Consider the following 25,308-nt stretch of genomic DNA (forward strand, 5'->3'; position numbering starts at 1 on the left):
TGCCCTCTCCCATTATGACTGACAATGATTTCATTGACGTTCCCGCCTCAGGATCCTGCCTACCATCCTTACATGAACTGTGAACATGGAGGCTGCCTGGAGGCCTGTTAATAAGCTGCTTCTGAGAAGAAGGCAATGCTCTGCAGCCAAACAAAACCAATACAGTTGCAATCAGCATTTGTTCTCAGCTGCATAAAACTTTGAAAGACAATGCAATTCAACCAATTGTCGACAGCCGTGAGCCTATTGACAATCTCTCACAGGTCTAGATTTGCTCGAAAAAAATGATACAATATCTGTATATCTAACACTCTCTCAGATTTATTTCAGATTGTGCCTGCAACACCAACATTTAGATTGTTATTAAAGAAATGGCCCCAATGCAAATACATGTGTGAAACCTTGGTGACTGGTCGCTAAGCAGATCCATCTATTTTCAGCCTATCTGCCTCCAGCCAATTTCCAATCTCAACCTCTATGACCCCTTAAATATCTAAGGTTTGAGCTTGCAGCAAAGCCATAAGACCATAAGACATAGGAGTGGAAGTAAGGCCATTCAGCCCATCAAGTCCACTCCACCATTTAAATCCTTGCTGATGGGCATTTTAATTCCACTTCCCTGCACTCTTCCCGTAACCCTTGATTCCTTGTGAAATCAAGAATTTGTCGATCTCTGCCTTGAAGGCATCTAACGTCCTGGCCTCCACTGCACTCCATGGCAATGAATTCCACAAGCCCATCACTCTCTGGCTGACGAAATGTCATCTCATTTCAGTTTTAAATTTACCCCATCTAATTTTAAGGCTGTGCCCATGGGTCCTAGTCTCCCCGCCTAACGAAAACAACTTCCTAGCGTACACCCCTTCTAAGCCATACATTATCTTGTAAGTTTCTATTAGATCTCCCCTCAACCTTCTAAACTCTAACAAGTACAATACCAGGATCCTTAGCCGTTCATCATACGTTAAACCTACCATTCCAGGGATCATCCATGTGAATCTCTGCTGGGCACGCTCCAGGGCCAGTATGTCCTTCCTGAGGTGTGCGGCCCAAAATTGGATGCAGTATTCTAAATGGGGCCTAACTAGAGCTTTATAAAGCCTCAGAAGCACATTGCTGCTTTTATATTCCAACCCTCTTGAGATAAACAAAGCCTATTGTGTGGTACCATGACAGAAGCTTTGGATGTCTTTAGTAGGCAATATCTACCAGACTTTCCTCCTCCATCATCCCAGTCACTTCTTGAAATATTACAAACCAAGTTCTTTTGGTCTTATCTCCTTCTTTTGAAGCTATGTCAGATGTCCTCAATATGCCCCATCTATCTAAACCATTATATGATATATCCCTAATGATTGTCTCAATAATCCTTTCTATAACTGATGTAAACTAGTTAGCAAAAGCTAATAGTTACTGGGCCCATCTTGTCTCCTTTCTTAGAAATGGGTCTACATTAGTCTCTATCCACTGTTCAGGAACTATCCAAGAGTGTTATAAACTGTTAGCCATACAGGCATGAGGCTTTCAAAATATTTGATATTAACATCATCATTTAATTATGCTTGCATTTAAAAGTGTTCATTTCTGATGAAACATTAAGTTCAGATCTTGTTGGAGGTGGACATATATAATACCAAATGTCCAGGCCAATTGTTATCTCCTCAAGCAACATCACCAAAACAATGGTTATTTATTCCATTACTGTATGCAACTTTGTTACTGTGTCTCCCTCCATTGTAACAGCATCTTCACTTCAGAAGTAATTTAGTTATTGGAATTTCCAGCAGTTGAGAAAGACATAAAGGTTGTTTTTCCTACTGCATAATATCATTTTTAATGTTCATTTATCTGACTAGTTAGTAGCCAACATCTCTGAAATGATTGTTTTTTTTTGTCCCCATTTACACATAGTCAGGTTCCAATGGAAATGGAAACCTAAGCCAAAAACTCACATCTATTGTAGAAGATGAAGAGGACGTGCAAGAAGTGGATGAGACTACACCATTATCACATGTTTCTACCAATGCCTCATACTGCAATCAATCCTTGAATTTTAACAAAACAACGAATCCCAGCAATTTCCTAGCAGCTAACCAACAGCTCCTCTCAAGCCGCATAGGCTTCCGGTCTCCCATCAGGGGCTGCAGCATCATGATCAGAAGCAGGCAAGATCACGAATCTGTCAATATAAGGAGCGAGAAAAACAAAAACTTAAAACTGCATCACACTGCACTAAACTCGTATGCTCCTCCTGATCTCAGTCCAAGGTACAACATATTCACAATAGTTCTTTTATGTTTTATTTTCGTGGTTACCAAAATGAGGGATTTCAAGGCAGGGGATGAAACATATGTTTTACCCTGGGCCCTCACTGCATCAAGCCATACAAGGCTGAAAAATACAAGTGGTAATATTTGTATCTCAACACGATAGATTTGAATGGTTGTCCAGTGCCTTCTTGTTTGCAGCACAGCAATGAACCTATTTGTTTCAAATTCTTTATTAATCACTCCAGATAATAACCGACTGAGGAAGTCAAGTGAACAGAGATAGTAGGAACTGCAGATGCTGGAGAATCTGAGATAACAAGGTGTACAGCTGGATGAACACAGCAGGCCAAACAACATCAGAGGAGCAGGAAAGCTGATGTTTCAGGCCTAGACCCTTCTTCAGATCTGAGGAAGGGGAAGGGGGTTCTGAAATAAATAGGGAGGGGGGGGGGACAGATAGGTTATCCTTTATACATCTTTATCCATCTTCTATCCGCCTCCCCTCTCTCCCTATTTATTTCAGAATCCCCTCCCCCTCTCCCATTTCTGAAGAAGGGCCGAGGCCCAAAACATCAGCTTTCCTGCTCCTCTGATGCTGCTTGGCCTGCTGTGTTCATCCAGCCCTACGCCTTGTTATCTCAGTCAAGTGAACATGTCACATATTGGTGCATTAGTACAAAAACATGACAATGACACCAAATAGACTGCAGTGGTTCAAGAAGGAAGTCCTCTACCACCTTTGCAAGGGCAACTAGGGATAGGCAATAAAGCAGTGAATTTCACATCCCTGCATGATAGTAAAAATAATTTAAAGCAATTTCTAAGCCTTCAGCTTACATTTTGCAAACACATTACTCAAACAAAATGAGCAGAAAAAAAAGAGGATCTACAAACTTTTTTTTTCATTTTTTCCTGGGATATTAGCATAGTTGGCAAGGCCAGTATTTTTTGCCCATTCATAATTTCCTTTCAGACAATTTCTGGTGAACCAGCTTTTTGAGCCACCACAGTCCACTGACTAGAAGTAGAGGCCTAACAAAACCAACTTGGAAGTATATGTTTTCATTATACTACCAAAATGTTTATAGTTTTCATTTTTGAATCAGAGAATTGTCGAATTTTACAGTAATAAAGTGTGTGTACAGGCTCCTGAAAGAGCTATCTAACCTGTCCCATTCTCTAGCCCTATCTCGGTAGCCCTCTAATTTCATCATTTTCAAAAATATATCCAGTTCTCTTTTGAAACCTGCTGTGGAATCTGCCTCCACCATTCTCTCAGACGACATATTCCAACCCTTAACAGCTCTCTGAGTAAAAATGTTTCTCTTCATCTCATTCCTAGATCTCTTGCTGACAATCTTGAAATTATGGCCCCTAATTACTGACATACCAATGGGTGGAAACAGATTATGCTTTTTGACCCTGTCAGAATTGTTCTTAATTTTGAACACTTCAGTAAAGCCACTTCTTAATTTTCTCTGCTCCAAGAAGAATAACCCCCATTTTCCCTCGTATTGAAAATCCCTCATTCCTGGCATCATTCTAGTCAATCGCCTTTGCACTGTCTCTAGAGCTTTCGCATCTTTCTTTAAATAAGGTGCCCCAGAACTGAAAACAATACTCCAAATATGGTCTGACCATTGATTTGTAGAGTTGTAACATCACTTTCATACTTCATGCCTATATTTATAAACCTAATGATCCTATAAACCTTCTCAACAACTATTTCAGCTTGCCTGGCCAGCTTCATAGAGTTATGCACATGAACCCAAGGTCCCTCTGTTCGTGTATTCCCCTCAAAGTTGTACCATTTGAGATAGGTCTACTACTGGAGTCCATAAATTGATAACATAGTCATAAAACATGAATCAAATAGTATGTTAAGATATTTTCCTCAAGTGCATTTCCCTTAAGTCTCTACTGCTATGAATTTTCAACACTTCTGAAATACATGGCTATCCTGGCAGCCAATAGTTCAGTTCAGCCTTCACAATTGAGCTACAACAAAGTTTTCTTTCTATTTCATGTACAATTTCAATCAAAAGTTAACTAACCAGAGAGCTTCATAATAATTCAGACATGCAGCTTTAATACATATTTTATTGCTGTTTATGTAGAAGTTTGCAGAGAAAATGAACAGCAAGCGATTTCTTTTCGCTAAATTTGCCTAGGAGTTGACAGAAATAGGTCTGATTTTCATAAAGTAGCTCTTTGGATCTTATTGTGACCAAATTAACTGGTACATTTTGCAACAAAACTATATTTCAGAAGTAATTAATTGACTGCTTTCTTTACCTTCAAAAGATTGGAGAACCCAGAAATTACAGGACTTCAACAAACTCTTTGTTGTCCAGTGTTCAGTATACACAACCAAGGGCAAAGGAAACATCCTTTCATCATTTGTGCTGTCAAGTATCCTCAGAATCTTAATACTTCAAAAAGATAACCCCTCATTCTTCTGGATTCCAGTGAATATAGACCCAGCCTGTCTAACAACCTAAGGAGGTGATAGCCTAGCATTATCATCACAGATAATGTTCAATGAAACACATTTGATGGTGGAATTTGAGCTCAATAGAAAAAATCTGGAATTAAGTGATAACCATGAAACTATTCTTGGGAAAAAGCCCATCCAGTTCACTAATGTCCTTTAGGGAAGGAAACTGCCATCTTTACCTGGTCTGGCCTGCATGTGACTTCAAACCCACAGCAATGTGTTTGGCTCTTAACTGCCCTCTGGGCAATAAATGCTGCCGAGCCCATGATACTCTCATTCCAAGAATGCAGAAAAAAGAACTCCTCAGAAGATGAGCCTCCCCCACTCCCTAATTCCACAAATCAGTCGAGTAAATCTCCTTGGAACAGCTTCAAATGTATTTACATCCTTTCATGAATAATGAATCCAAAACTGTACACAATACTCCAGTTGTGGCCTCACCAGTAAACTATACAACTGCAATAATAAATCTGGAATTTATGTTCCATTTCTCTCACAATGAAACACAACATTCTGTTTCTTTTCAAAACCACTTGCCGGACCTATGTACTAACCCTTCTTGTTTCATGTATGGGACACCCCTTATGTTCAGGGTTGCACCCTGTGCAATCTGTCTCCTTTTAAATACTTATACTGCTTTTCTATTCTTCTTGCCAACGTAGATAAGTTTGCATTTTCCACACTATACTCCAGCTTCCAACTTTCTGTCTTTCACTTGACTTAACTTATTTTGCAGACCCTTTATATCCTGTTCACAATTTACCTTTGTCACTATGTTTTGATCATCAGCAATTTTAGCTACTAAACCTATGGTCATTGGGATAAATTGTATATAATTGAGTCCCCAATATCTTGTCACACCCTGTCAACTCAAAAATGACCTATTTATGCCCACCCTCTGCTTCCTGTGAGACAACGTATCCTCTAACCCAGCGTTGTCAGCTGCACAGCCGACTCACTCGCTGGGGACATTTCCCCATCTGCACCAAAGTAACAGTCATGCCACCCACTTTTATCTCCCCTAATACCTGCCTCTATCTCATTCAAAGAGGAAAAGAGCCCACAATAGGGCACAAAGGAACAAGACAGGTGTGGGCTGCCTCACATTTGTGTTTGTCACCCATTATATGGAGACTGTCCTGATTCTGACTCCCTGAGCGGCTGACTGACTGTGTCTACACACTTGGTCTGATACAGAGGCTGACCTTGACTTCTGATGACTGCTTGCAACTATTTCAAACTTCATGATTTCGTGTCTGTGCTAAATGGTGTGGGAATACCACACGACTGTCAGCCTGGTTTCTCTGCTCAGAGGGTAAAAGGGAAAGCAATGCCAGGCAAGTATGCTGCAAGCATCCAGGAAGGCTCAGAGTGAGTGAGTGCTATGACGGCAAGCAAAAACGACAAGCAGACATGCAAGCTGGTACTGTCTAGGAGCTGGTGTATGTCCCTGAGCACAGTGTCCTTGCAGTAGCATTGCAATGATTGTTGCTGATGCAGATTTGATGAGCAGAAACATATTGTAAGTGGACTGAAGAGGTTCAATGAAAGTTCCTAGAGGCTAGCATATTTCAGATGCCAATGTTGATGGATATGGGGTGCATGTGGCCAGTACACATGGTGTGTACCATGAGATGTTCATGCCCAGTGTCTAAAGTGAAGATTTTTTGGAGTCAATGGCGAGTTTAAGTCACCAAATGTCCATGCTGACTTCCATGGGAAGAAATCTCAACATCTAGCTTGCTCAGTACATTTGGTACAATAGGAAGCTAAATATTGATAAGGTGAGTTACAGCATTAATGAAACGTTTGAAAAGCAATAATTCCTCCTTTGTGGCAACTCACTGGAGTTATCAAGAAAGTCATCAACCTGCTCAGCAAATACATATAAGTTGTACCAAGTGCTAATGATGTGAGACAGTCTTGCTGGGCTTCCTGTGTGATTCTGCTTCCAATATTATTCTAGCCTACATCAATCAGGCCCCTATAAGATTCCACGCTTGTGGGAATGAACCTTTTTGGGTTAATTAGTTGAATTCACATTTCCCCAGCTGTTGTGGTGGGATTTTAGATTTGAATTCCTGTTAAAATATGGATATGAGCCCAGTTCTCTTGACAGCACGTCAATTGACATTGTCATTTTACCTGCATTCCTAATAGAAATCCTTTTAGTGGAAAAAAAACCAGAAAAGTGTAATTCAGAGTTACAAGCCCCAGAACATACACTTACATAAGAGCAAAATATATGCAATACACCTCTGCCACACACACACACTTATAAAAGTGAATTAAAGTTGGAACGATTGAGTCTCAAATATGTATTAAATTCTGCACTGTGGTCTAATGCGCCCGAGTGGTGTTTTGTGTTTTGTACATTATGCGTTCGGGCTCTGTCAAACAGGATCTGTCATACAGCAGAAACACAAATAACTATTTGAAGTAATTGGTTTCCCTTGCTGATTTAAGCAGATAATGTTGACGTTGTTCAGTAGTGAAGATGACTTGGTCTAAATAAATGTTAACAATGTTAATTGCTCTACTTTAGTATAGCAGTGCACAAACACAGGAGCTAGATCTTTAAATATTATTTTTCACACAAAAATCAGACAATTCATTTTGCATCCATACATTAATACATCTAAACATTTTATTTTCCTAGAATTGTTGACGGCATTGAAGACGAGAAAAGTTCAATAGGAAACCAGAGATTTGAGTTCTGCACTGAAAATACAGGACAAGAATCATTCAAACTTAAACATGCAAAAGGTAATATACGTCATATTCATACAGACATAAAAGCATTCCTGTATTATGTTTGAATATTATTTAAAATTTTCCTATGATATGTAGATGAGAGCAGATCATCCTGACCTTCCTTTCACATGAGATCCACATGTCCAGAACGTCATCAATGAAGAGTTCTTTGCAGATTCATGAAAGTCCCCACTTTTACTTGAAGCAGAGCCCTTGCAACTGCTGTGAATAGGATAACACCATCAGAAGCCTTCTATTTAAATTAAGTCAGGCTCAAAATTTACAACTTGGCAGATGACTGAGAATGATTTTTAGAAGTGCCAGTTTCTTGTGACACATTTGGTGGGGCTGATGCCAGCGATCATAATCCTAGGCAATGTAGCTATATTTGTTTAAAAAAAAATGAACATCAGACCAGTCCTTCAGTTACACCGTGATATTTTAAGTATGAGCAGGGTGTGGGTGAGTGAGGTCAAAAAGCTCCAAACACACTGAATGTCAGCAGCATGACTCCCAACTAATGTTAGCGACTGGTCAGCCTGAAATGAGTGGATATCAGCTCTGGTCAGAGGTCTTGAACAGAGATTTTGGTGTCAGTGAGCAGTAAGCCTTACACCCCAGGAAAAGCATTAAAACATTCAAACAATTACTTCTTTAGATCCCTGAATCCTTTCTCTACCATGGTTTCCCCCTTTGAACCAGAGTTAAAATTGCACTTCGGTACCTTAAGAAATCATTGACCCAATCTGCACATTTCAAGAGATAGCCACCAGCTGTGAAGTGATTACCTTTGTTGCTGACTTAGAGAGTAGGTTGAAATCAGAATTAACAAGAAGCAAGTGATAAATTGATGGGTAAGTGAGATAGGTAATTTAACTGCTTACTCACCTAATTTCCTATACTCCTCCCATTCCCTCCAAATAAGAACATGAGAACTAGGAGCAGGAGTAGGCCATCTGGCCCTTTGAGCCTGCCTCACCATTTAGTAAGATCATGGCTGATCTTTTTGAGACTCAGCTCCACTTACCCGCTCACTCACAATAACCCTTAATTCCATTACTGTTCAAAAATTTATCTAGCCTTGACTTAAAAACATTCAGCGAGGTAGCTTCAACCACTTTACTGAGCAGGGAATTCCACAGATTCACAACTCTTTGGGTGAAGAAGTTCCTCCTGACCTCAGTCCTACATCTGCTTCCCTTTATTTTGAGGCTATGATCTCCAGTCCTAGTTTCACCTGCTAGCAGAAACAACCTCCCTGCCTCCACCTTATCTATTCCCTTCATAATGTTATATCTTTCTATCAGATCTCCCCTCATTCTTCCAATGAGTATAACCCCAGTCTACTCAGTCTCTGTTCAAAATCCAACCCTCTCAACTCCAGAATCAACCGAGTGAATCTCCTCTGCATCCCCTCCAGTGCTAGTATATCCCTTCTCAAGTAAGGAGACCGAAACTGCACACAGTACTCCAGGTGTGGCCTCACCAGGATCCTATACAGTTGCAACATGGCCTCCCTGTTTTTAAACTCCATTCCTCTAGCAATGGCAGACAAAATTGCATTTGCCTTTTTAATTGCCTGCTGCACCTGCAATCCTACTTTTAGTGATTCACGCACAAGGACACACAATTGGCTTTGCACAACAGCATGCTGCAATTTTTACCATTTAAAACATAGTCCATTTTGCTGTTATTCCTACCAGAATGGATGACTCACACTTATCAACATTGTACTTCATCTGCCTGACCTTTGCCCGCTCACTTAGACTATCTATATCCCTCTGCAGAATTTCAGTGTCTTATGCAAATCCCACAATTGAGTTAAATTCTTCTGAATGTTATTTTTAAAATGCTAGCATTTTCAAATAATTAAAATTGCTTCTGTAAGTGTAATCATCAGTACACCGCACAGTTGAATTGGAGGAAAACACAAGTTTGTAAATTCCCATTTAATGTTCACAGACTTTGATCAAGTTACACCTGCCATGCTGGCTGCTAAAGCTGAAGAGACAAAGCAGCAAATCAAAAAGCTGAATGATGAGGTATGACGAATTATTATTTATCAAACTGAAAAGCATAATTCAGCATGAAATAGCAAAACAGAATCCCCTCAGACAGGATTACATTTAGAAATATTTAAATGTTTGAGTGATAGGGAGAGGCTGAATAGGCTGAGGTTTCATTTTCCCTGGAAGGTCAAAGGCTGAGGGGTGACCTTGTAGAGGTTTATAAAATCATGAGGGGCATGAATATAATGAATAGCCAAGGTCTATTACCCAGGGCAAGGGGTGTTGGTATAAGGTGAGAGGGGAAAGATTTAAAAGAGACCGAAGCGGCAACTTCATCATATAGAGGGTGGTGCGTGTGTGGAATAATCTGCCAGAGAAAGTGTGGAGGCTGGTTTAATTACATAATTTGAAAGGCATCTGGATGGATACATGAATAGGAAGGGTTTAGAGGGAAATGGGTCAAATGCTGGCCAATGGACTAGATTTTTAGAAGGATATCTGGTTGGTATTGAAGAGTTGGATCAAAGGCTCTTTTTCTGTGATGTACAACTCTGTGACCATGTTACACATGAAGAGATCATTCTTGACTTTATAAAGTATTATTCTGCACGCATGTGTATACATTCTTAGGTGTCCAGTATGAAGAGCATGTCCTGTATCTATAGGGACATGTTGTTTCACTAGTTCTGGAAAGTTTAAGCATAGATCAGTAATAACCAAACATAAGGAGCCCTCATTTGTACGTCAGATCTTCACTGAAATTTACTCAACATATTCAGCCATTACTTGCATTGTCAACTTTAAAGAAAAGAATCAATTTATTTTTCAAAATAACAGAGAAATGACATTGTTTCCTCATCAAACCAGGTTCCTGTAATTCCCACATGGATCAGTACTTGGGACTATGATGTTGTGGCCATAATGGAAACGTGGGTTTCACAGGGGCAGGAATGGTTGCTAGATGTTCCAGGGTTTAGGACATTTAAAAAGAACGGGGGGGGGGTGGTGGTGAAGAGGAGGGGGTTTAGCGTAGCTAATCAGAGAGTGCATCACAGCAAGAGAAATGAAGGTTGCCGAGGAAGGTTTGTTGACTGAGTTCGTATGGGTGGAAGTTAGGAACAGCAAGGGAGCAGTCACCTGATTGGGGGTTTTCTACAGACCTGCAAATAGCAGTAGGGAGATCGAAGAACTCATAGGCCGGCTGATTGTTGAAAAGTGCAAACGTAGCAGTGTTGTTGTTATGGGTGACTTCAACTTTCACAAAATTGATTGGAACCACCTTAGTGCAGTTGGTTTGGATGGAGCCGTTGTTGTCAGGTGTGTTCAGGAGAGTTTCCTAACTCGGTATGTGGACAGACCGACGAGGGGGGAGGCTATTTTGGATTTCGTGCTCGGCGATGAGCCCGAACAGGTATCAGATCTCGCAGAGTACACTTTGGTGACAGTGACCACAACAGCCTCACATTTACCATAGCCTGGGAAAGGGAAAGGAGCAGTTACCAGGGCAAGTTATTTAACTGGGGAAAAGGAAACTGTGATGCTATCAGACAGGAGTTGGGAAGTACAGATTGGGAGCAATTGTTCCACAGAAAGGGCACAACAGACATGTGGAGGCTGTTTAAGGAGCAGTTGTTGCGAGTGATGCATACGTTTGGTCCTCTGAGACAGGTAAGAAGGGGTAAGATTAAGGAGCCTTGGATGACAGGAACAGAGGTACTTCTTGTCAAAAAGAAAAAGGCAGCTTACGTAAGGTGGAGGAAGCAAGGGTCTAGCACAGCTTTAGAGGATTACAGGCTTGCTCAGAAGAAGCTCAAAAGCGGACTGAGGAGGGCCAGGAGGGGGCACGAAAAAGGCTTGGACTGAAGGATTAGGGAGAACCCGAAGGTATTTTACTCATATGTGAGAAACAAGAGAATGATCAGGGAGAAGGTATGGCCAATCAGGGATAGCGTAGGGAACTTGTGCATGGAGTCTGAGCAGATAGGGGAAGCCCTAAATGAGTTTTTTGCTTCGGTTTTCAGTAAGGAAAGGGACCTTGTTGTGAATGAGAACTTTGAGGAGCAGGAAAACAGGCTTGAATAGATCGAGATTGAGGAAGTTGATGTGCTGGAAATTTTAGCGAACATTAAGATTGATAAGTTCCCAGGGCCAGACCAGATTTATCCTAGGTTGCTCCGGGAAGCAAGAAAGGAGGTTGCTAAGCAGCTGGTGAAGATCTTTGCTTCCTCACTCTCCACGGGAGTTGTACCGGAAGATTGGAGGGAGGCAAATGTTGTTCCTCTTTTCAAGAAAGGGAATAGGGAAATCCCTGGAAATTACAGGCCAGTCAGTCTTACGTCTGTGGTCAGCAAGGTTTTGGAAAGAATTCTGAGGATAGGATTTAAGACTATTTGGAAAAGCATAGCGTGATTAAAGGGAGTCAGCAAGGCTTTGTGAGGGGCAGGCCATGCCTCACAAATCTTATTGAGTTCTTTGAGGAAGTCACGAGACAGGATGACGAGGGTTGAGCAGTAGATGTGGTGTACATGGGCTTCAGCAAGGCATTTGATAAGGTTCCCCACGGCAGGCTCATTCATAAAGTCAGGAGGTATGGGATACAGGGAGATTTGGCTGTCTGGATTCAGAATTGGTTGGTTGACAGGAGGCAGAGAGTGGTTGTAGATGGTAAGTATTCTGCCTGGAAGCCAGTGCTGAGTGGTGTCCAGCAGGGCTCTATTCTTGGGCCTCTGCTCTTTGTAGTTTTTATAAATGACTTGGATGAGGAGGTTGAGGGGTGGGTTAGTACGTTTGCTGATGACACAAAGGTTGGAGGTGCCGTTGATAGTATCGAGGGCTATTGCAGGCTTCAGCAAGACATTGACAGTACGCAGAGCTGGGCTGAGAAATGGCAGATGGAGTTCAACCTGGATAAATGTGAAGTGATGCATTTTGGAAGGTCGAGCTTAAATGCTGAATATAGGATTAAAGGCAGGATTCTCGGCAGTGTGGAGGAACAGCGGGATCTTGGTGTTCGAGTGCATAGCTCCCTCAAAGTTGCCACCCAAGTGGATAAGGTTGTTAAGAAAGCATATGGTGTTTTGGCTTTCATTAACAGGAGGATCGAGTTTAAGAGCCGTGAGGTTTTGCTGCAGCTCTACAAAATCCTGGTGAGACCACACTTGGAATATTGTGTCCAGTTCTGGTCACCCTATTAGAGGAAAGATGTGGAGGCTTTGGAGAGGGTGCAAAGGAGGTTTACCAGGATGCTGCCTGGACTGGAGGGCTTGTCTTATGAGGAGAGGTTGACTGAGCTCGGACTTTTCTCTCTGGAGAGAAGGAGGAAGAGAGGTGACCTGATCTAGGTGTACAAGGTAATGAGAGGCATGGATAGAGTCGATAGCCAGAGACTTTTCCTCAGGGCAGGATTGACTGCCACGTGGGGTCATAATTTTAAGGTATGAGGAGGAAGGTATAGAGGAGACGTCAGAGGGAGGTTCTTCACCCAGAGAGTTGTGAGCGCATGGAATACTTTGCCAGTGGTAGTCGTGGAAGCGGAGTCATTAGTGACATTTAAGTGACTGCTGGACATGCACATGGACAGCAGTGAATTGAGGGGAATGTAGGTTAGGTTATTTTATTTTTGGATTAGGATTAATCCACGGCACAACATCGTGGGGCGAAGGGCCTGTACTGTGCTGTACTTTTCTATGTTATATACAACTGTCCACAAATTTTCTCTCCAGGTTGCTTACATCTTGATTAAATTTTGGCATCATCCATTGAAGGCCCATCGGAAAATTACTTCTGATGTGCTATTCAACTACTTGTCTCATTCTGGTATTTTTAGTTAGGACATTGCAATCGAAAGAAATGGTAAAAATCACCAGACGCATTTGTTGACAGTCTGTATGTAAATCCCGTTGCCAAAATGAAACTGGCATAAATTGCGCTGTGTCAATTTAAGTTTAACTGATTGTACTTATGAATGAAAACTTAATGTTTTAATGTATATATTTTCATAATTTACTTTTGCTCTACTGGTATATAGAATACACCAAAATTATGCCTCTTTCTATGCTGTAACCCAGAATCAAAGGCTCTACAATAGAAATCTGAGCAGGCTTCTTTTAGCTCGTTTCAATCACTGCAGTTTGCACAATGTAAGTGTAGAAGAGAAAGTTGAAGTCTTTTAGTTGCAAAAAGGGATGAACAAAGAGTCTTTGGAAGGGTCTTCCCAGAAAACAGGAGAGGACAAGTCATTACTACTATTACTCTTTAATGACAAGAATCCATTCTTGATTCCTATGTGGTAATTGGCTTTCTAACCTGCTTCATAACAAGGACATGAAATAATGGGATCGATGAGGGAGTTGGGGATGCTGGTTGCAGGTGTGCTCAGTGTCAATGGCATTGCTTGGAAGAAGATAAATAATGGTTATTCCAATTTCCAGAGACCTGGATCCTCACCTGAGGTCTAATCTAAAGCAGAATAAGCAGCACCAATCCCAATGCGTTAGAGTAGAACTCCAAGGTGCAAAAATAATATTTCACCAAATGTTCTGAGAATAAACACTCTCCCATTCAAGGGAAAGAAGGGAGCCCAAAGTATTAAATATTTATCAACATATTTTTCTGGGATTGATTCAACTTGTTTTCATTGCTGTTTCCAGTGACTAATTTCAGGAAAGCCATGGACTGAACATTAAAGTCAAAAGTGTGTTGAAATATTGCTCTAATTGAGTAATTTACATATGGTAATTACAAATTTGGTGTTCCTAATGTGGTCATGTGTCACTGCCTAACATACTCAAGTGAAATATAGGAATTAGCAAGTTGAAGTTGACTTCCCAAAGTCCTGTAATTTCCTGGTTTTAATCATCAAAACCAAGCCACCCAAACCCAGTTGACTCTCCAAGGTAAAATTTAGTTCAATGATTTTTAAAAAACATAACTAGAGAAGCATATGTTGAGTCCTTGAACTGGAAACTTCTGATGTTTTGAGCAACTGTAACAGATGCTGCTCCAGGAGAGCCCTACTGGAATCACATATTGCGCACTTCACAAATGTGCATTTTCATAAGGCTAAATATATCACTGGTTTACACCTAAATCTATCCTAACCCTGCTGCTATGAATCTCATATTCTTGGTCATGGCTTTTATTTTAAAAATACAATGGTCAAACCAGGCATTCGTTCCAATGTGCAGCAATAGCTGAGCAATGCTCATTGACACGCTTACCAGAGATCAGAGATTGCACTGTGAGAAAAAGATACAACATTCACAGCATTGTCTTCCATTTAATTTAATCACATTAAAAAAAATTTATGCTATTGCCAACAAGGGGATTAAAATTGCTGCATAAAAATAACATAGCCAATGGACCATATATAACTTTAATAAAAGTTTTCAGTGGTAAGTGAGGCTTTAAATTTCTCAGTAAATTTTGCTATGAAGGTGACATCTGAAAATGCGAACAACCTTGGAAACAAGGCCACAGGTGTAATTATCAAAAACATTTATAGTTCCATTATGTGTAATAAACATATTTAAAAGGAAATGTGACAGCATTTGAAAGAATAAAGCAGTCAAGTTTCTTTAGAAATGTTCATGAGTAACATTTTTAATATGTGACAGTAAATTTAAACTTTTGAGTTTAGAATCGGAGTATAGCCCCTCAGTCAATAAAACAAAGACATATGAGATACTGTCCTCATTTATTCATTGATACAATAAAAATATGTAATTCCCCAATAATTCTAACTGTACCTTGACTATACCTTTGTTTTGCCAAAACTGAAAATTGGCTGGGGAGTACATGACTTCACGCTTTCCTGCATCAAACTCCATCTGCCGAGTTTTCACCTAATCACTCAACATATCTACATTCCTTTGCAGATTCCTTGTTATGTCATTGCAACAAGTCCTCACATCTATTTTTGGATCATCAGCAAATTTGGTTACATCACTCTCTGCTCCACCCTCCAAACTAACCTTATAAATAGTAAATAAGTGAGCCTTTAATACTTGTCCTTGAGGCACACCACTCATTTTGACTTTCCAACCTGAAAATGACCTGTTAATCCTGCCTTTCTGTCTTCGGTGTATTCACTAATCTTTAAACCATGCTATTACATTCGCCCCAATACTGCGAGCTCCAATCTTATGCAATACCTTTTATGTGATACCTTATTGAATATCTTCTGGAAATCTAAATACACTTCATCCAACAGTTACCTTTATCAGCTCTGTTTGTTATTTCCTCAAGGGACACTGGCAAATTTGTCAGACATGATTTTCCTTTCAGCAAACTACGTTGACTCTATTTGGTTGTGTAAAGATTTTCTGTATGTCCTGCTATTTCTTCCTTATAATGGACTCTAGCATTTTCCCAAATTTAGAGATTATGTCAACTAGTCTATAGCTTCCTTCTTTCTGTCTTCATCATTTCTTGAACAATGTGCGAGAGAGCAAAGAATTTTCTAATCGGAAGGACCCCCAAAATCCAGTGAATTCTAAGACGCTTCAACCAATGTTTCCACTGCCTCAGCAGACATTTCCTTGAAAACCTTTGGATGTAAGCCATCAGGTCCTTGTATTAGAAACTGTTACATGTCCTTTCTTCCTATTAACACCTCACTTACCTGTTATCTTTGTTATGTTTGCGGTGTCCTCCATTATGAAGACTGAAGCAGAATATTGATATAAATTACCTTTATGCAAACAAAGAGACAATAACAAGCAACTTTCTGACTTCAAAGGATGTGATAGCATTACAATAGCGTCAAATAATGTTGACCTTGCCTAGTGCACGCTCTGTGCAATGTAACCTGTATGCTTCTGCCTAAGTCTTTTTACAATCTCTGATCTGTACATCCTGGCTTACAATGATCTGCCGGTACTGCTCATAAACAAAGATTTTCACTATACTCTGGCACACACACCAATATAGAACATAGAGCATAAAACATTACAGCACAGTACAGGCCCTTCGGCCCTCGATGTTGCACCGACCTGTGAAACCAATCTGAAGCCCATTTAACCTACACTATTCCATTACCAGAAGCCTTTTAGAAGCCACATATTCAGTTCAATGAAGAATTAGATTAAATCAATCAATCAATTTGCTCGGTGATTGACCACTGCAGTAAACTAAATGCAAATATAAAACTTATGACCTATCAAGCCACGTTTCAGGCTGGATCTGATATGTCCAGCATTATCAGCAGCAGCTGTTCCAATTACTACCGCTAGATGTATCACTAGCTTTTTATCCTTCACCAATCCCTCAGTCCATGCTGTCAGTTTATTTTTAACACCATGAGCATGAAACATATGAAAGAATTATCCTTTTTGGGACATTACCAGAAGTCTTTTATAAGCCACATATTCAGTTCAATGAAGGATTAGATTAAATTAATCAAACATGACTTGCATTTTATAAACCTGAATTGACTGTCCCTGAATAACCTGTACCTTCCTAAGTTTCATTAATGTTACTGTATATTATGCTCTCAAATGTTTCTCTGTCACTATCATGAATATTTTATTATGATCTACTTCTTTGATGAAGAATTTTGGCTTGCAAATCTACTCCATTTCTTTCATCATTAACTTACCTCAATATTCTTTAGTTAAAACTGTCCCTTATCTGGTGACTTATGACCCCAATTTATTGGAATTTTTACAGTCACATCGACCCCAGCATATGAAGTAGAGCTAATAACAGACCTGGTAGCTAAGGGTCCTCTAGAGGTTAGTGATTGCAACATAATGGAATTTCAAATGTAGTTTGAAGAGAGCAATTTGGGCTACAACCCAATTTTCTCACCGTAAATAAGGGTGATTACGGAGGTGTGAAGAAAATGTTAAAAATGGGCTGAGAAAATAGACTAATGAAAAGGTCAGTAGCTAACAGGGGCACACATGTAAGGGGATATTTCAGAACATTCAAAAAAAATTTATTCCGCTCAATAAAAAAGACCCACTGAGAAGGATGAACCATCCATGGTCCGTAAGAGGTTGCTAATGTACTTTTTAAACAAAGAAACATAAAGATTTATGATGCACCAAAGGAAAAGCAGCACCAATTCTATTGAACTACACCAAAACTGATTGAAATGAACTTATTAAAAATATCAGAGCTAAAGGTTTAACCCTCTAACCCTGAACAGCAACCTTAAAAATGCTGTAAACTCAGTGAAGGATCACCCAAATTCCTTTTTAAAATTCCTTATTCAGTGGGTGTGGAAACATAGAATCTCTGCACTGTGGAAGCAGGCCATTCAGCCCATTGAGTCCACACCTATCCTCCAAAGTGCATTCTATTGAGACCTACCCCCTCACCTGTGCCTGTCAGGATGCATTTAGCATAACTAATCCACTTACCCTGTACATGACATGGATGATGATGGGATAGTGTAGGGGGATGGGCTTAGATTAGTTCACAGGCCGGCACGACGTTGAGGGCTGAAGGGCCTGTTCTGTGCTGTATTGTTCTATGTTATATGACTGGACAGAATGGCTAATCCACCTAACCCGTACATCTTTGGATTATGAGAGGAAATTGGAGCATCCAGAAGAATCTCACTCAGATAACAGGAGAATGTGCAAACCCCACACAGACATACAGCCAGGGGTGGAGTTTCAAACCCGGGCCACTGGCGATGAGAGGCAGCAGTGCTAGCCAATGAGCCACTGTGCCGCCCTGTTGTGATTATAAACTTTCATAACAATTGTGAATCCATATTAAGACATTAATTGCCAGAATGGCACAGATGCTAGCTGTCAATAAACTGCATGAAGCCAGGATTGTGACACTACTCATAGATCCAGCTTTATATCTGTGGCAAAATTCATGACTATATTGTGAACATGTCGTAATGCTCCAGCATCATAATAGCTGTGTTAAAGAATCTCTGCAACAATTCCATACAATCACAGAATCCCTACAGTGTGGAAGCATGCATTCAGCCCCTCAAGTCCACACCAACCCTACAAAAGAATCCCACCCACTGAGCCACAGTGCTGCCCCAATTTCTTGGTTATATGTGATATATTCAATTCTTTGTGAGCTCATTTCACTTCTTCACTTGAAGCTGCTGAGAAGGTTAAAGTCTAAATGAAGAGTTGCTTTTTGCTTCAATTAAACCAACATTGAGGTATCACAAGTTTAGAATTTAATTAAGGGGCTAAACTGTCAGTATCTGACTTTATGCTACTGACAGTAGAAACGTAGCATAATGATAATACTGGCCCAGATCATCTACAAAGCAGCGATCATTATCAGATTAGCGCTGCATTCCTACTTTCCTAAGCCCTGACGGTGTTCTATATTTCTGGCCGTGTCTTGTGATCCCAGTTTGTTCCGAAACGGGGAATATATCATGCATTGAACTGCTTCCTCCTTGCGTCTGATTGTTGAGGTTTTGGTGGTGGGTAGGAGGGAAGAGAAGCTATATGCACCTTATACAGCACTTGCTCTTATATTCTAGAAAGTGTTGAAATGTCCTAGAACTTTTCAGTCTTTAGTGAATAAACGCGTATGTGAATGCATGAGTGAATAGTCAAATGTGCATGTGTATTAGTGGGTAGACAGTATGTGGGTTCAGGGCAGTAAGGTCAGGTCAGAAGGCACAATGAGATTGGGGCTAGACACGTTGTGTCTGAAGGAAGAGTCAAGTGATGAAGTGAATGAGGTCAGACCAGGGAGTTGAAGCAAGTCAGACTGGGAAAAGCATCCCGGATAAACAACCTCCCCGCAGCATTGTCCACAACCGCGAGCTGTGATAAGTAATTCGGTTGTACATGTGTAATATCCGCAACAAGGTCGAGACAGCGACATTGAGACATTACCTCCTACCATACATGGAGCTGAGTTCGGTCTGACAGGAGCCGGCTCACCCTGTATTGGATGACATCGATAACGTTGAAGAAGGCACTGTAAGGACAGCCCACCCTACGGTTGAGATAAGCATTGCCACCCAAACCTTTTACAACAAAAGTTATCGAGACATAAAGCTTGGCAGAGACAAAAACGATAACTGAGACTGGTGAGGAAACAGCTGATGCAACTGCCTTCATGGAAGAAGTTGTTATCGAGCCAGTATACGACATTAAGACTCACTCTGTCACTGACACTTGACAGCTCTCCAGTGACAAGTGAGCAAAACCAGGGCACATCATCAGTTGGGCCCCACTGATAATGATGAAAACAACCAGCCTCCTATAACACCAGTATCACCTGGTCCTTGGTCTGTGGTGATGCTAGAGAGTAGACAAACATCGACGAGCGGTGTAAAGACTCGGAAAAGGCACTTACCGGAGTGTTCCAAAATCAGGGAGAACTGGGACATAGGATGTTGTGGTGGGGAGTCACGGTGCTCAGTGGCATGGCTAAGTAGGAGTTATGTTTAACATTCTCTGATATATATCCAGCTAAATAAATCAGAACTATCCAAAATCTCTGATTCCAATTTAAAGTTGGAAATTTTTTGCCTGTGTGTCAGACGGAAGATCTCAGATCACAAGAACAGAATGTGGAACTTCTTTCAGGGGAGGTAAGCAATGACAAGGGTCAATAAACATTGGTAAAAATTGTTTACATCCCATCAAACAGTAATGGTATTAATCATAACAGTAATGAAAGCGAGGGCATGGTGTTAATCATTACAGGTAATACAGTAATCAGGGAAACAGCAGTGAAGCATCCAGGTTTCTTGGAGACAATAAGGATTTCAGCTGCTGGAAGCCACAATCTACATGTATGAGGCTGAAAAAGCAGGGCAGCTCAAACAGCATCCATGGAGCAGGTAAGTCAATCTTTCAGTCCTGAAGGGCTTCAGCCCAAAATATTGACTTACCCGCTCCACGGATGCTGTTTGACCTGCTATGCTTTTCCAGCCTCACACCTATAGACTCAAGCATTCGAGTATCTCAGTCAGGTCAGCAAGGCACTACTTCTTCTGGTCTGTATTGTGTCTTACGCCTCAGAGGTATCTAGAGATGAGGTAAATTAAAGAAACCGCCTCTTGCAGTAGGGTAAATGTATTAATATGATTAATCAGCCATGATTGTATTGAATGGCAGGGCAAGTTTGATGGCTGAGCTCCTCTTCATGTGTCCCAGAGAACAGGGCAATTGTGCACTGGAATTTCAAACTTCCTGACAATTCTCATTGAACCATCAGAGACTGGAAGTTCTGGGAACTCGCTTTTCCAATCTTTTCACTCGAACTCAGGATGAATGGCATTGAGCTTAAATATTAGATCAAAAAAAGACCAGTTAGAAAAAAATAAAAATCTCCTCAACATCAGCAGAGGATGATGGTGAACTTAGTTAAACCTTAAAATTAGCTCTTAGCGTTAGTACTAAAGCTTCAAAATGTAGGATCACTTTATCTTGCAAGAGGTGTTCAGTAGATCAAGCAGACCAAATGCAGAGAGAGGAGATATGCCAATTCATCTGGCACTCATGCAAAACTAAGACACAAGAAGATAAAGTAAAATGAACCTGATCAGTACATAACCTATAGCTCAAGTGAACGTGTTGGCCTACATCTTTTAAAAAGCGGCTGGAATTTTTACCTGGATATTCTGAATCAGTAAATGTTGACGTTTTCATTGCCTATGTGCTGCTGTGTACAGTAGACATAAGAATAATAAATTGTGTGTAGATTACTGTTTGTCATACAGAAAAACAGAAAAGTGAGAAGTGATAGCTGTTTAGTTTTCATTGTTACATAAGTTTGCAATAATATCTGAGGCAGAAGTTGCTCCACAGGGCTCCTTGCGACAGCTGTACATTTAACAGATGGAAATCAATGGGTACATTTCCGAAACGTTTGGAAAGCTGCATCAGCAATTCGAGTCTTTTTAAGTCAGTCTTTCAATAAATTTTAATCTGCCATATTTATGTAATTGCCTTGTATGAAGACATGAAGGGTTTAAAATATTGCCTCAAATGATTATAACAGTCCCATACATTACAGCAGAAAAAGATAAAACAGCTTTTAATTGTCAGAATCCCCTCAGAATTTAATTCTACCCTTTGCTTGTACGGACAGTTGTTGACAGTACATCGGGTCAGCAAGTCAGACCTTTCTCTGGTCCCTAAACCTCAGAGGTACGTAGTAATAATACTCTGTAGGTTATGTATCTGATTTTACCCAAATGTTTTAAAATGTCTGCTTTCGTGCTTCCAGCTTTTACAGCAGTCAATTGTTATATTCTGTTCTTTTAAAGATCAGGATCACAGGCAGTCACTATCCCCATTCTTCCACATTTCAATAAATTTTGCACGAGTATAGAGCGGGAATGAAAGGGTCTTTTTTTAAGAGTAGAAGGAGGTGACTCATGTGGTACATGATGAATTAGAGCTTGGGCTCCAACTGTTCACAGTAGACATCAATAATTTGGATAAAGGAATAAAATGTAATGTTTTCAAATTTACGGAAGACACAAAACTAGGTGGATTATAAATAATACTTTTCAAAGCAGAGATTCATGGGCCTATAATGGTGCTAGCTGTTCTGTTCAGCTTGGGATACAGGTCCGCACTCTGACTCTGTCTTGCTCTCACACCTTGAGGGTCCTCTGCTTCTGATTGGACAGCAGGATAACTTTACTTACAAATGCCTTGTGTACCTTCTTCATTAAAGGCTGTTGCTTATTAATTATTTCCAAGCCACAATCCATGGCATTATCAATAGCAGTAATGCATTCTAAATTGCCTGAGTGAGCCATGTCTTCGTGCTAACTGGTTTAAAAGGCACATAATCAATCTTTAATTGGCTCTTAAGGCTGATGAACACAGCCTGATACCACCTCTTGCTATTTCCTTACTGGTTCCTTAAGGTGACAGTTATCTTTTGGTCCATTCTCTACAGTAAGTTTAGTTATTGTTACGTTATGATCTTTCACTAAGATAAGAAGATAGTTTAAAGTGCTGATTATCTCTGCTTTAGAAAAGAAAGGCATACGCAGTCAGGAGCCAATGGTTACTGCTTCTGGGCTTCTGGTCACAATCTTCACTCACTTGGTGAAGTCCTGATTAAATCAAACATTTATGACTGCCTTTCTGGTTTATTTTCTTTTCAGCCTCTGTTTCGGTGATGTTTTAACAGGTTAACAAGCAAAATGTCCATTTCGTGATTTTGTTTCCTGTCTGAAGTTGAATGATTGGAAAAGGTTCCTCAGTTTTGAAAGGACAAAAGAAACATTGTAAAAAGTTCCTTATGATTTCAAAGCTATATAAAACCAATACAAAATATCACATAGTACTAATCTAAACAAATTATCATAGAGAATGTAAAAAAGAGTGAAATGGCTGGAACCAAGTATCGATTAAGTCCTGTCTGGTTTGTTGTGTTGAACACTATAATGTAGAAGGTGACATTCCTCCCACTCAGAGTCCTCTTATTCTTCTGTAGAAGCCTACTGCTGCTCTCCCGCCTCTACAGAGTCCATCATATCCTCTTGTCATCTGTTCCAGTTGTGTAGGGCAGAGGATGCTAGGAATATGCAGCACACAGTGTGTGGAGTATAGTGAAATGTTACTTCTGACCAATCCAATCATCAGAAACTCTTCTTCAGAAAACTCACTATCTGCTCCATCATGATCCAGTTTGAGTAATAAGCTTGTTCCAAAGGGTAGCCTTTGTCTCCCACTCTTGTATGGTATCCACCCCTCACAAGTACAGCTAATGTGCTCAGACAGTAAAAAGCCACTTACTTTGCTCACTCTGATCTGGTTACAGCCATTTTCCATTTCCATTGTGTATTTATGAGTTGCATGAATACAGTAGGCAGTGCAGGTCATGCTTGATGCAATGAGCCACAACATGGTAACCAAGGTGTCCCTTCACATCTCCATGTTCCTTCCTTTCTGGCACCTTCCAGTAGTACTGAGCTTGCAGGTATTTCCATACGTCACTTTCAGTTACAACTGCAATTTTCAACTTGATCCCCAGGCCCTGGCCCTCTAGTTTAATCATGCTGACCATGATGCTGCACTGTCACTCCCATTGAAGGCAGGCTGATGGTGGCTGTCAATGACTCCCCCTCCCATAGTATTGCATTTCTCCAATGCATTCTTATCTCCCTCAACTTTCTAGGTTGAATTTACCCTCTTCACAATTATTGTCCCCTCTGCATCACAGCATTGCTGCCTCCAATATCCAGAATTGACACCACCCATTTCCCTGCTCCAGAAGTGTCTTATGGTAACCCCTCCTTGACTTTCATCCAGCTGAGCCTAAGGACAGAGCATGGCCCAAGCCTTTGACCAACTTAGAAGAATAGCCCCAACTGACCAGGCCCTTTACTGATGTCTGTGAAGCTTCCTGACTAACTTGCCACAACATCATGAACTGGTTGTACCAGACCTACAGCACTGACCAGGGCACATTTTCTGCACTGTAGTGATACAGACCTCCTTACCCAGACACCCTAAGCTGCCGCTGACTGTACCAAGCCCCTGGACTAATAGTGAATACTGTCCTTGACTTACCGTGTCAGGACCTCAGACAGAACATTGACTTCCTTGACTTGAATGAGGAAATTGAGAAAAGTCCATCACACTTAAGGACATTCAATGCGTTTGTTGCTAGTGCATGGTGCAGGTATGAGATTGACACAGCATGGTGTGCAACAGCAACAGCATCTCCCTTTGATCCTTGACTGATGACAACCATGACTAGCAGCTTGGTTTTATGTTGGTGCTAAACAGCATGGCAAGGTCGTAATGCAATGAGTCTTTAAGGTCTAGCTGAGAGAGCAAAGTGCAAAGAAAAATCAAGGCTTGGCAGAGGTGCTGTGAGCATCCTAGCAGGTGCAGAGGTAGTGAGTGCTGACACAACAAGCAAGGAGCCCAAAGATGCATTCTTACCAATCCATGAGGTTGGTGCCTGTTCTGTTCCTGGCAGCAATTTTCCAGCAAAGGCGCTAGTGTGCTCCAAAGTGCAGAATTGCACAGTAAGTGGATGACAGATGTGACATGAGGCCACTATGTGTCTGATGCCAAGTCTGTGGATGGGACGGCCATGGGTATTGAGCAGGCCTTAAGATATTTGTGACTACTATCCGAGATGGAGGGCAAGAGAACGAACCAGTGAGTGACCTCTCTGACTTTCACAGTGGGAATTCTCACTGTCTAATTTCTACAACAGTTGGGAACCTGCATACAACTCAAGCAAGATTAGCTCAAAATGAGATTTTAATGCATGGATAGATAAAAATAGGCCTCTTGCTGCTCACAAATTAAACACATCTCACCATTCAACCACTGGTTGGAGAATTGGGTGTCTTGCTTTCAATGTTGAGAATCACATTAGTGCTGATCCCACATGATTTTCGCAACTTTCTTGCCAATGCCCGGGTCATTCAAGGCCTGGGAAGATTCTACCCTATGTTTCTAATGATATCGTTTACAGTTAAAATTGCAAGATCGTTGACTAAAATCAAAACCCTGCAGACACTCGAAATCAGAAGCAAACACAGAAATTGCTGGAGAAACTCAGCAGGTGTGGCAGCATCTGTAAAAAGATCAACAATGTCAACATTTCAAGTCCGCTTTGATTCTCCTTCAGAACTGAAAGGAATTCACTGAATACAAAGTTTTCAGAAAATGTATTGTTTCATCAGCTTATATAAATGGTCTGTTTGTGTATTTCTTATGTGGTGCCACATCTGCTGTCAAACTGCTATATGGCTGCAGACCGTGGGTAACAGCAGCATGGGAGCTGGAAGGTTACTGTGATTGTAATGCTCATAGTTAGCAGCATGTAAGAACTCAATTAGAGT

General features: G+C 40.7%; 1 protein-coding gene across 1 annotated transcript in view; it reads left to right on the top strand.

Annotated features, from left to right (window-relative positions):
* Positions 1-25,308, top strand: part of kcnh8 (potassium voltage-gated channel, subfamily H (eag-related), member 8) — a 381,437-nt gene that overhangs the window by 338,421 nt on the left and 17,708 nt on the right. Inside the window, exons 13-15 of the mRNA XM_048548228.2 lie at positions 1,912-2,267; positions 7,427-7,533; positions 9,484-9,563. Of these exons, the coding sequence (XP_048404185.1) occupies positions 1,912-2,267; positions 7,427-7,533; positions 9,484-9,563 (543 nt within the window). The remainder of the gene's footprint in view (positions 1-1,911; positions 2,268-7,426; positions 7,534-9,483; positions 9,564-25,308) is intronic.

This window comes from Stegostoma tigrinum, chromosome 2, assembly GCF_030684315.1.
Source record: "Stegostoma tigrinum isolate sSteTig4 chromosome 2, sSteTig4.hap1, whole genome shotgun sequence".
NCBI classification, from domain to species: domain Eukaryota; kingdom Metazoa; phylum Chordata; class Chondrichthyes; order Orectolobiformes; family Stegostomatidae; genus Stegostoma; species Stegostoma tigrinum.